The sequence below is a fragment of the Azolla caroliniana genome, unplaced genomic scaffold (assembly GCF_043228905.1).
Source record: "Azolla caroliniana isolate FFs.n. ecotype wild unplaced genomic scaffold, voAzoCaro1.0.p SCAF_1068, whole genome shotgun sequence".
Taxonomy (NCBI): domain Eukaryota; kingdom Viridiplantae; phylum Streptophyta; class Polypodiopsida; order Salviniales; family Salviniaceae; genus Azolla; species Azolla caroliniana.
The window spans coordinates 1-12,431 of NW_028231503.1; the positions used below are offsets into that span (position 1 = coordinate 1).

Sequence of the window (12,431 nt, forward strand, 5' to 3'; positions counted from 1 at the left end):
ATTTTGCTACAGTTGTCTTTCTGAGCTAAAATCAGGTATCAAGACTAGACTATCATATATCAGCTTAATGGTGAATCAGGCAAGAGTGATTGTCGAGCAGTCTCGAGTTACTAACACTTTTGTAATTAGACGTCACGATGGTTTAAGCATTAATCATATTAGAGATATAACACATACTCTAATAAGAAAACCACACTTCAATAGGGCTCATGTAATTTATGAGAGAGAGAAAGAAAGAATGCTCTAGCATAAACCTAAGTGATAGCTAGTAACTACCCTACAACAAGTTCTATTTTTTGTAACAAATGATGTTCATCTAATGTGTAAAATAAATATTACATCCACTTTCCAATGGTTACTTCCACTCTATACAGAACCAACCATTTCTCAACACCAACCATTTCTTAACACTTTTGGACATTGAATCATGAATAAAAGGCTTAGTGTTGGCTATTACCTTGTGACTTGTCTTCGACCAATAGTTTGACATTGTTGAGAATCAAACTCAACTTCCCTAGTGTGGGAACACACCTTCGAAATACCCTAGTGTGTGAACATCCCATCTCCTTGTATCATAACTGACGTGTCATAAGAGACGTCTCCACCTCCTTCCCAAGAGACGGTGGTAGAAAGAGAATGTAGAGAGAAGGTAACTACATAAAACCTTCTCCTCCTCTTTGTAACTGTTGGTTGTTTTATAATTCTTGTTAATACAGTTTTCTATTTTCTATATATTGTATGTTCTCTCTCTCTCTCTCTCTCATTATACCACACATGTTGCACCTAACTACACAACCATATTCTTCGCAAAACGGGGGAACCGTACACATTGATACATGTTAGAGCCCATCCCATTATTTGCCATTCGAGCCATTGCTTCCATGAGACTTAGCTCACATGCATTGCAAGGTGAGACGGGGTGTTGGGGCACAAGTGATGAGAGTGGTCGACTATACACACTTTGCCCTAAACAAGTATGAGTATCACACTTTGATACAATGCTCTGCCTTTGATTATATTCGACCATGCTTTCCACAAATATTCGACCAAGCCCAATCTTTGCACGAATTTCTCTCACAACCACAATGTGCACTCTCGATTGCAATGTCATTCATTGGTAAAGTTCTTGAACATCGAGACTTGCTACTCACTTTCACACGTATCACGTGAAATGAAATATTTTTGGTCTCATAGGTCATATTTGACCTTCGAAGATGATAATAGAATCTATCTATCTATCTTCTCACACACACACACATCCATACATACACATTCCACTGCACATAATCATTCTCGATTCTTTACAGACATCATATAAGACATACAAAATGCCTCCTTAAGTTGGAGTAGCCATACATTTATTATTCATGACATTGTTTCACGGAGTTCTTGAGTCATTATAAATAGTTAGCATGTGCACGACGACGTAATAGCAGGTGGTGCAACAATTCATCTTCGAAAACCTCTCCCTAAGTTCTTGCAACCACTTATATGCATACGAGCTCGGAAGTTCAAGAGTGACACTATACGATGCAATGATGACATGAGTACGTCAATCCACTCCTAGCAAAACCGGGGGGGGGGTCCACTGGCGGGGGAAGAGTTTGATGGAGACTCTAGAGCGATAAGGTAGGTTGACCTGACCCGTCTCGACACGGAGAGATATTTGTCTCGTATATTCTTCCTCAATTGGATGGATACACATGATATATCTTAGAGATATGGAACTCTGGGAGAGATGATGATGCTCACTCATGATAGTGTTGGTGTTGTGGGGCCCAAATGTACCCCCTCTTTCCTTTCATTCTTACTCGCTCTGCAAAAGAAGAAAAGCTCAAAAATCCCCCCTCATTGCCCCCCCCCCACACACAAACCAGTTTTTACCCTAAACCCCCTTCTTCAAGAAAAGAAGCCATGGTAGCTGCTGCAGTTCCCGTCAGAAATCTGTGCTCCACCGAATCCTTCTACGTCTTGCAGACCTCGTCCTCTCCTTCTCGAACCCCCATTTCAAGATCTCTGATCAAACCTCAGCGAACTGTTTCTTTGTCTTCTTCTTCTTCTTCTTCTTCTTCAAGTCACGGATTCATATTTGTCCAGACAAAGAATCAAAGAAGAAGAACGGCAAGGAGAACAAGCAGGAGGTGTGCTCATACAGTTTCCGTTCTACAAGGTTCAGGGAATATCGATCAGAGTTCAAACGAGAGGAATTTTCTCTCTCATGATGAAGAAGATGACGATGCAAAGAGTACGAAACTAGCGGATTATAGTCTAAAGATTGAAGGAGAAGTAGAAGGACCACGCTTTCCCAAAAGAATTGCTTTTGATTATGGATTTCAAGCCAAGTTTCTGAGGAAAGGTCCCACTGTTCCAGGAAATGTTGTGAAGCTGGCTTTCGAGAACTATAGGAGGGAATGGAGGGTATACTTCTTCTTTTTTGTGAATTTCATAGAAAGGTTAAATGCCATTCCTGTATTCGGTGCGGTTTTCTGAGAAAGATTAAGGCGTTTCTAAAATTACTTTCTGAGAAAGACTAGGCTGATTCCAAAATGGAAGTTTGTTACTTTCTGAGGAGGGATCAAAAAGTTTCTGAAACACTCCATGGGAAAAAGTAAGTCGTTTCTGTAATGGCTTTCTATGAGCAATACTTTTTGCGCCTTCCTGAGAAGGATTTAAAGTCATTTATGAAGCAACTTTCTTTGCAAGATGGGTTTTGAGAGGGATTCAAATGTTTTTGAAACATTATTCTGAGAAAGATTAAACACTTGCTGAAATGCCTTTTTTATGAAAGGTATGTTCTTGCAACTTTCTAAGAAAGATTTAGCCATTCCTTGACATATCTTTCTTTAGATGATATGTCTTGTAAGTTTTTGACAAAGAAGAAGCAGTTCTGGAATGCTTTTCTATGCAAAGCTCAAGTGTTTGGGAAAACAGTGAGTTTATTTGCTACAGTGCTGGCAGATATTTGAACTGTGATTGAAATTATTTACGTAGGGAACAAAATGCCATTGAAAATTCCTATAAATTTGCTGTATTTCATACATTAAAAGGAAACATGGCCAATGGAACAAAACCTGATTCAAATATATCAAATTATTGCTGAATTTCTATCAATATAAATATGTGATATGCTATTATAATTTCTGATGTGGTGATCCATGAATAGAAACACAACCAATTAGACAGGACTGTTTCCCAAATAATGCTTCAAATTATCTGCATTTGACATACACAACTTTGCAAATTTGTTATTAATTTTCACATGCTAGTGTCATCTTCCGTTTCCGCGAATGGAATGATGAGAGAAACACGCAAATTATAGGCATTCACTAGAAATTTGATATATTTTGTCTCATTTTGTTGCCTTCATAAATATTTCTAATGGGAAATCTTAAAGAGCTCATGGTTGTTTCGTGAATGAGCAAACCATTTTCCTAAGCATTTATTATAACATAGTTGACAAATTTTCTATTGTTATTAGAGGGCATTACAACCTCATAACATGTAGCTTTTTTTTCTTATGTAGGCTTTGCGTAGAAGCTACTTATTTCGAGAATTGGAAGAGATCAATAGTAAGTGTTTCTATATACTCGTTTTTACCTGCCCATTCTTATCTTTTGTTTTTCCAAACCTAGTGTGTGAGGGAAACCAAATACCCATTGCCTTTTGTGTGTGTATCTTAGGCTATCATCATTATAACATTACAATAATACATCAATGATTTTTACATTTTAAATGGATTATTTTATTTTGGCAGTCAACAAGATTGATGGAGGCACTATTGGTATAATTTCTACATACCTCGGGAGAGGTATTGTTCTCCTTCTTAGAGGATTTGACAAGTTACTGCAGTTGTATGATGGCCTCCCTGAATTGAAGGAAAAAAAACAGGTATTACCCATTTAGTGTGAATGCAACAAGTGAATGCTTAGAAGTGCTTTTGCCATGTATGTGATCACAAGCAAATGATTTATGCTCTAGTCTCATTTTGAAACCTATACTCAATGAATTTTTCACAAATAGAATAACAAAGAACAAGTAAGATCACAGTGTCCACAAGATGCCATAATCAAGGGGGTATAGCCCAACATTAAGGCCCCTAGATCACCATGTGATCCCACATTATTGCATAAACGTGTGCATGTGGTACTCGAGCAAGACCACGAGGGTTGTGGACTAGGGAGGACACAAGTCTAGGAGGGTGCGGATGTTGGGGGACTCAAAGGCTTTTAGGAGTTGAAAGCTCGACAGAGTCGAGAGCTCTTAGGGGTTGAAAGCGTGATAGAGTGGAGAGCACCTAGGACTCAAAAGCTCTTGGGAATCAAAAGCTCCTAGTACTCGAAGCTCTTCGGAGTCAAAGGTTCTATAGGTCGAGGGTAGCGCAGAGCTGAAGGGAGCGTAGAGTCAAGGGAGCACAAAGTTGAAGGAACACAGAGTGGAAGGGAGCGTCGAATCGAAGGGAGTGCAGAGTCAAAGGGAAGAAAAGTCGAAGAGAGAGCAAAATCTAAGGGAAAGATGTGGCCGGCGATTAATGCATGAGGTTAGGGTGGAAATAAGTGATTAATGTAATGAACATAAACTTAAGGATGGACAAACGAGATTAAGAATGAGGAGACTTGTTTCAGGCTAGAGCCGAAGAAGAATAAGAATATCTAAAATGCCCAAAAATACCGAACTAGAAGTGCAAAGTGTGCCCTCTTCCACTCCTTTTATAAGAGGAGAGCGCCTCAAAATGCCGTTATTAGAAAATGAAAGGAGAATAAAATAGTCCTTGATTTGCTGCAGGGATCTTGAAATCTGCACCGTCATTCATTATGTTTTCATAATTTTATATGTACTACTTTTCTTTTCCCTCCTTTTCACATTCTCTCCCCTTTTTCTCCACACGCGTCCGCCCTTTCCTTTCCCACTTTCTACCTTTGAGCCACGCCACTGCACGACAACGTGCCACTGGTCCGTATGAGTTTTTCCTAACTCCTAGGATAATTGGTTTCCCACTTATCTTACCCGTAAACCATTAAAATTAGTTTTAGAATGGGTTCTTAAGGTTATGCCTACTAATTGTTCCAAATAGGTTTCAAAACTAATTACCGTTTTGACGACGACCGTCTTCATAAATAATAAAAAACTTCTATGTTCCGATGTATCTATGGAATCCTCGATCAATAAAGTTTTGTAAGTCGGAGTTTCAGTTAGAGCAGTGATGGTCGAAACTCATAGGGAAATGAAACGAGGCAAGTATCCATAGAGATACTCCATGGAAGAGGTCTAGAGATCTCACTAGAATCAATTTGAATTCTAGCCTCTGATTCATCTTCTTCGGTTTCGTCATAGTAACAACAGATATTGATGGTATTCGCAAACCTGTCTCGGGTTCCTTGCTACAGGGAAACAACATCATCTCTTGTGCATCTTTACCCCCTTCACCAAATACGAAAATAGAATTGGTTGCTTGTTAGATGAAGGCATATGAAATGGGTTTAATGTCCAGTTGTGAACACCTTGAAAGAAGATTGGCACACGTGTAAACAAGGTGCTCTACCTCTGAGCTAACATACTCTATGTTTCCAAACATTGCACTCTTGCAATGACAAAGCAAAATCAAGAAAGGCAGATTTAGGAATGTGCTCTTTCTCCCAAGTGGCATCATGCACAATTTGATCCAACCATTTAATTTTGAATTCTTCGATTTCTTTAGATCTCAAATGTTTGGTTCGAGCATCAAGAAGTTTTTCTAATGAATTTCAATATGTTTTATGGTTGATATGCTGTTAGAACCAATAGTTTCTTTTAGGCAACTAACATGAAAAATATGACAAATGTGAATACTATCATGAAGATCATTTAAGATTGTATATTAAAGTTAAAAAAAATCAATTAATGAATATTTGATGAAAGATACATAATAATTGATTAAAAGTATTTATAATCATTGTTTAGAATTGTAATGTCTAAGGATTAGAAACACACTGAAACATTGATAAGATTGTTCGTCTTGAGATATTCGGCAAAACTTTGAAATATCAAAAGTTTTAAAGACATATTAATCAAATGATTTCCAAATCATTATCAAAGTGCTAAAAACTCAAGATCAAAAGAGAAAAAAAGAAGAATACTGATTTTTTTCTTCGTAGTTCTTAGACAAACACAAAATCTCGTTAATTGCTCCAAAAAATACAATAAAAGAGGAAAAAAATCATTAGTATTGCCTTGATAGCAGTTATTACGAGTTGAATAATGATAATCAGTATAATAAGAGATTTGGGAAAAGAATAGACACTAGCCTTGCATAGCGGATCCAAAGAAAAGAGCTTAGCCTCACCAGTAGAGTCTTGACAATGTCTCAAGATGTCATAATAAAGGGGGTAGTTAGTCCCCTTAATATAGCCCAACACCTAAGGCTCCTAGACCACCACATGTTCCCATGTGTCATATGCCCATATATAGGTCTGTCCCAAGTCCTAGGATAACTGGTTCCCCTAAGCCTTTAAAACTAGCTTTAGAATTGGTCCTTAAGGTTATGCCTATAACAATTTACCAAGAGTATATGAGATGTATTCTATACCATCAAGAATATGATAAACTAAGTAATTTTTGAAGAAGACTATTATGCCATCTGGATGAGGAAACGTGTATTGAATCCTGGAAGTTCTGAAATGGCGACAATACCAAGATGCACACCTTGGAGGCTAGACTCACATAGTATGACCATGTAACCATGTTTCTCATGCACTCATCAGATAGATGCACGCACCATTTCAATAAAGCATTTCCTACATTTATATCTAGGGGCCTGAATAATCAACATTTGGATTCCAGGGAACCTAGATGACTATCAAGGGATATTGTGAGGCAGGCCCTGTATGTTAGAGATTGAAATATCACCATGCATGAGAAAAGAACTATATGATATGCTAGTTTACACTAGGGATGTATCATGAGCTTTGACATGTTGATGAAAATTGTACGTTGAAATCTAGACTATACCCAAAAGTCTGGGGAATCACATAGCTGCAGCAAGTCTTTTACTCATGTCAGTCTAAAGTTACAATTATTGATTCATGAGTCATAACAAAATTCATGAACAGTTATAGCTTAATAAGATGAATAGGCCTCACTTATGGGGAAGTGAAACAGAACTTTAGGAATTATTATAAATGCCTTACATGCCCTAGTTTTCATTATGCTTGATACAGCTATATGCTGTTTTCAATGTGCTTCTATACTCAATGAATCACTATTTTTATAGCACATCAGTTTCTGACATTTCTCACATCAATGTATAAGGCACTAATAGATAAAAGCTGAAACCTAATTAAGTATTTGAGAAAGTCAAATTCTTACATTGTGCACCATTTCAGATTATGGATGACGAAGTAGATGAGCTACAGAAATCTTTAAAAAAGTTGACATTGACTAATGATGCTGTATGGGAACGAGAAAAGAGTCGGCCAGCAGTTGAAGCACCATGGTGGATACTCGGTCCATATTATGCTCTCTGTCTTGTACTGTTCCTTAATCCCTAATGTTGTTTGTTGAGTGATAGATATTAAGTTATCATATTGTAATATTTTTCATAAAGTACATTGTCTTATTGTTTAACCAAGATAATCTAACATGTGAATTCTCTTCAGATGCTAGATGTTATCTTCAAAGACAGACCAATTCAAAGATTTTGGTTTTTGGAGACTGTTGCACGGATGCCATACTTCTCGTATCCTTCTTGAAATTGTTGATAAGGATGCAGTCAAGGTCATGAACTACAGGGGTCAATGTGAATATGCATTTATATATGCATGTGTATATTTATATTTATATATTTGTGTGTATAATTGTATTTGTAGAAGAGAAAATGAAGTTAGATATATCATATGTAAAATATAGCCTTTGTTTTACTTGTATTGAGGGGTTAACTGTTTTCTTATCATCTGTATATATCGTTGCTAATATTGTATCTCCTGATCATTGTGAATTGCTTTGATGTTTTGCATCTTATATTTATTACCAAGTGTATATGGATGGAAAGACTTGTGTGAAAAGTCTTTCACGCTGCATGAAAATTTTCTTAGCTACTTTTTCAGATATATCTCTATGCTTCACTTGTATGAGACCCTTGGATGGTAAGTCTGCTATTTTTTGTCTGTGAAAGCTGTTTTTGTGGGATAATTTACTTGGATGGTTATGCATAGGTGGCGTGTTGGTGCTGAAGTACGCAAAGTCCATTTTGCGGAGGTATGGATTTTGTGTTTAATTTGTTTCCTTAAATTATTTAACATTTATGGACATAGTTTTAAATTTACTCAATGAAAATTTTATGTAAAAGGAATGGAATGAAATGCATCATCTGAAAATAATGGAATCGCTAGGAGGTGATCTGGAATGGGGCGATCGATTTTTCGCACAGCATGCAGCCTTTTTCTACTATTGGGTATTTCCATTGAGGAATTTGAATCATGTATTTTTCCCATGAGTTTCTGAATCTGAGAATTTACATACCAGTGCAGATTTTAAATTTGATGTTCCTTATATCTCCAAAGGTTGCATACAACTTCTCTGAGCTCATTGAATTTCACGCAGGTGATGCATCTAGATCCCCTCTGTTTCTGCTAAAAGGAATTTATAGTATGTCTGGTGTATATGGGTGGTTTTTTAAACTTTAATGGGTTTAAGAAGGTCATATCAACATAATTGTGAGTCTTGTGTATGAAATCATTCACTATCCACGGAATTGATGTTTTGACTGATGCGCATGACAGTTGATACATATAGTCAGTTTGTTGATGAGAATGAAGAGCTTCTCAAATCTCTGCCCCCTCCACCTGTTGCAGTCGACTACTATGAAAGTGAAGACCTGTACATGTAAGTTTTAGCATCCTGAATATGGAAATAGTGATATATACTTTTAATAGTGTTTCTTTGCTTACCTGTATCTGATGTGCATAAAACACTTGCACTGCAGTCATTCATGAAGATATTTGCCTAACATTTTTTTCTGACAATGCTTGATGCACTCAGTATGACCATGCTTCATTTTTCATCTCCTTAGAGGGATTCTTAAGGTGCCATGTTTGATTATCCTGAAAATACTTTTATAATAATGTGGTTGTTGTTGAGCTCTATCTTGTAAGAGCTATTTTTTGCATAGCTAGTTGATCGACTAGATAGTATTGTCGCTTTGTTAGGTTGGGGCTTCAGATTCTTGTTAGTTAAACAGTTTCTTTTTGCAAAATATGGATATCGATTAGTTATATTGGGAGCTTAGCTCATTATTGAAATACCAGCAAAGCAGCTAAAATAGCTGCTTTGCCAGTATTATATCGTAAGTAAAATAGAGTTTAAATCTGATTCAAATAGAGAACAAATCAGACATCATTGTCCTGAAAGCACAACTATAAACTTGCATTTACCTGCTGATACCTAAATTTCAGATTTACATCTGACAAAATTAACTTCTAATTAATGGAAAACCCTTTCAAATTAGACCTGCAATGGGAACTTCAGTCTCTAAAGGGCAACAAAAGTAGTAGTACCTATCCACAAACAACAAAATCAGAATATTTAACGGACGTGCTCACACAATTCATATAGCCTAAGGATAGTGTAACACGATGAGAACAGAGTTTGTGAACAGGAAATCATCTAAGCGTACAAAACGTAATCAAAATGTGATAAAGCTCCGTTCCTTTTTTACTTGGTTTTCTATGTGAAGCAGATTTATGACAGAAAGTTCTTTCTTGTTCATTATTTCTGCCAGAGTTTTGTTGTGAAGCATGATTTTCATGTAAAAAAGGTCATGATAAGTTTGTGTAATGTTTGAAAGTGTGATTCTGTGTGGATGTTTGGAAATATTCATCATGCAGCTCAAGAATACTGCTTCTTGTCTGAGTGATCCCGTGTCACGATGTTTCTGTAGGTATGATGAATTTCAAACAAGTCGGCTGCCTGAAACGCGGAGGCCAAAAATCAATAGCCTTTATGATGTATTCAACGCAATAGCAGTAAGTTAACTTTGTTGTATGTACTATATACACATGGTTCAAATCATGGCTTGTTGTCTTATTTGGTTAACGATTGAATTTTGGATTAGGGGGATGAGTATGAACATGTAAAGACCATGATAGCATGCCAACAGCTAGACACGTTTGTTGTTAGTCCACACAATCCAAAGAGCAGAGGAGAAAAATTGCGGCCTTGAGTTTTCTACACAACTCTTGAATTTGTAAATATATATAGCAAGAGACATTAATACATCAATTAAGATTGAGCTAAAACATATGTGATTAACTGTAACATATCATTCATTATTGATTGAACTATCAAGAGTTATTATTTGTTCTCCTGGTTTTTGTGTTGATTTTTAATTTCAGCCATAATGTTCATCTCTTTGAGAATGCTGCATATTCATCAGATTCAGGATTAAAAGTATTGTTCCTCCTATTTCTGAGATAAAATCTTTTAATGGGTCAGCATAAAATCCAAAGTTGCAAAGTTTGCCAACATAAAAGGCTTTTCGAGAGGGCAATCTACTCTCTCATCAGCGGGATGGAGATCATTGCTAATGGTTTGATCATATAGGTCATACTTGTCTCGAAATCTTGAAGCCAACTGTCAAATATTTAGGAAGCTTACAATTCATGATAAGGTTGATGAAGTTATGGAGTTCAAATGTGACCAAATGGAATCAAATTTGAAGATTCTATACATAGTATGTGGGAAATTGTGTAGTGATAGTCATCCTTCAAGAATTTTACTAATTGCAATCAAGAGTGCATATTGTGATTTTGAAAGGAATATAATTTTGAGCCAGATTGATGATTTTGAAAAGGAGACTCAAATGTGGTTGAATGCAATGAAACGTCTCCTCTTTTATGTCCCAATGGCACATCCCCAATCTTGCAATGCATGTATCCTTGAGTGTAGTTTTCCCATTTAGAGAAGAAAGTGGTTTTGTAATTTGGTGCAACATGTGTTATAATGAGATTGGCATTGAAAAATGTCAAACGCCTTCTTCATATCTTGCATCCATTTGGAACTCAAAATATTATTTTTGAGAGCCTTTTGAATCTTTTCACTTGCCTGCTTGTTTTAGGAGGTTGATGTGGTTTTTAAACCTCACTTATTGATGTGGTTGATCTAAATGGGGAGTGACATGGTCTCAACAAGTAGGGCCCTATATGACCCTTGCATAACCCAACTTGAAGAAACTTCATAATAAGCAATTTTTAACATTTTCAAACTCATTCTAAATTGACACAGGTTATCGTACCGTACTTCCATGTCTAAAAGCATTGGTGCTATTAAGTAAGATCAACTCTTAATTTCTCCACCATTGTATATGTTCTCCAATGCATAGTAAGACTGTTTTTTTGGTTCAAAGCAATGTGTAGCACATTCATTCCATGCATGATTGGGAGGAAGCCTCAAACTCGAGATGTTCTAAAGCTTATTGTGGTTTCAAACGGTTCATTATGGTATACAATGTACGGTTTTAATTTATTTTGAGTCTTCACAAGCATAACCTTCCTTAAAGAGTTATCAACACAACTTAGAGTACATATAACAAAAGCATGATAACTGCATTCTAATGGTAACTTCTTTAATGCCTTCTAGTTGTACGAACTAGTAGACTATTCTTTCTGATTCATTGATGCATAAGCAAAAGAGAGTTGGTTAGAGCAAGCTTTCTTTCTTAACACCAATAGTGCTAATAATAAAAGCTTAAACTATAACATGAAATATATCTTCTTATGCATTAACGAAATTACAAGCAAATATTCACTAGTATACAATTCTTCCATGCATCTCAAAAGATACTCAAAGGGCACCATATCAAAAGCTTTCTTAAAGTGTACAAAAGCAACAATATAGTCTTTTAGCTTTGAAATCACCTTCCTATATTAGCACTTGAAGAGGTACAATGTAATTGATTAATGGCACAATGTTGTTTTGAAAATTAGCTTATCAACAAACCTTCTTACCATTTTACAGCCCATGCACTTTACTTAGCTTCCATTGCACATCCAAATAGCTTTAAGATAAGATAACTACTCCAACCATAATTGATTCATAGTTATGTACATTATTTTTGTCAACTCCTATGCTAAGGTTTATCAAATTTTTGCTCCAATCATGAGGCATGCCACTTATCCATGTGCTTCTCTTCTCATCCATTTGGGCATTTATCTTCGTAATTTGATGATTTCTTACCTTGCCAGTGGCCAATTTCTTAAACCTTATGCATACATATTCATTGATAAAGGAGGACTAGTGTGAAAGAGAACCATTATACATAATCTTTGCTCAAATAGATCACGTAATTTCTTTGAATGGATCACAACTCCATAAGAGTCGAAGTAACTATAATTCTCAACATATTTTGTATACACTTCTGATGATTTCCTCTTCTTTTACTACATCTAACGTTACAAGTACTT

General features: G+C 36.2%; 1 protein-coding gene across 1 annotated transcript; it reads left to right on the top strand.

Annotated features, from left to right (window-relative positions):
• The first annotated feature begins 1,882 nt into the window (after positions 1–1,882).
• On the top strand, positions 1,883–10,334 carry LOC147847404 (uncharacterized). Its single transcript, XM_087339237.1, has 12 exons — positions 1,883–2,418; positions 3,524–3,569; positions 3,755–3,888; positions 7,359–7,502; positions 7,632–7,711; positions 8,079–8,117; positions 8,187–8,229; positions 8,321–8,425; positions 8,502–8,574; positions 8,754–8,856; positions 9,911–9,995; positions 10,085–10,334. Exons 1-12 carry the CDS (start codon positions 1,915–1,917, stop codon positions 10,190–10,192), a joined length of 1,464 nt encoding a protein of 487 aa, XP_087195363.1. The 5' UTR covers positions 1,883–1,914; the 3' UTR covers positions 10,193–10,334.
• Positions 10,335–12,431: the final 2,097 nt, after the last annotated feature.

Coding starts and splice junctions, on each gene's coding strand:
- LOC147847404 (XM_087339237.1), top strand. CDS start 1,915: ATGGTAGCTGCTGCAGTTCCCGTCAGAAATCTGTGCTCCACCGAATCC. Junction 8,118..8,186: donor TTGTATGAGACCCTTGGATG/GTAAGTCTGCTA, acceptor GGTTATGCATAG/GTGGCGTGTTGGTGCTGAAG. Junction 8,575..8,753: donor GCTCATTGAATTTCACGCAG/GTGATGCATCTA, acceptor TGCGCATGACAG/TTGATACATATAGTCAGTTT.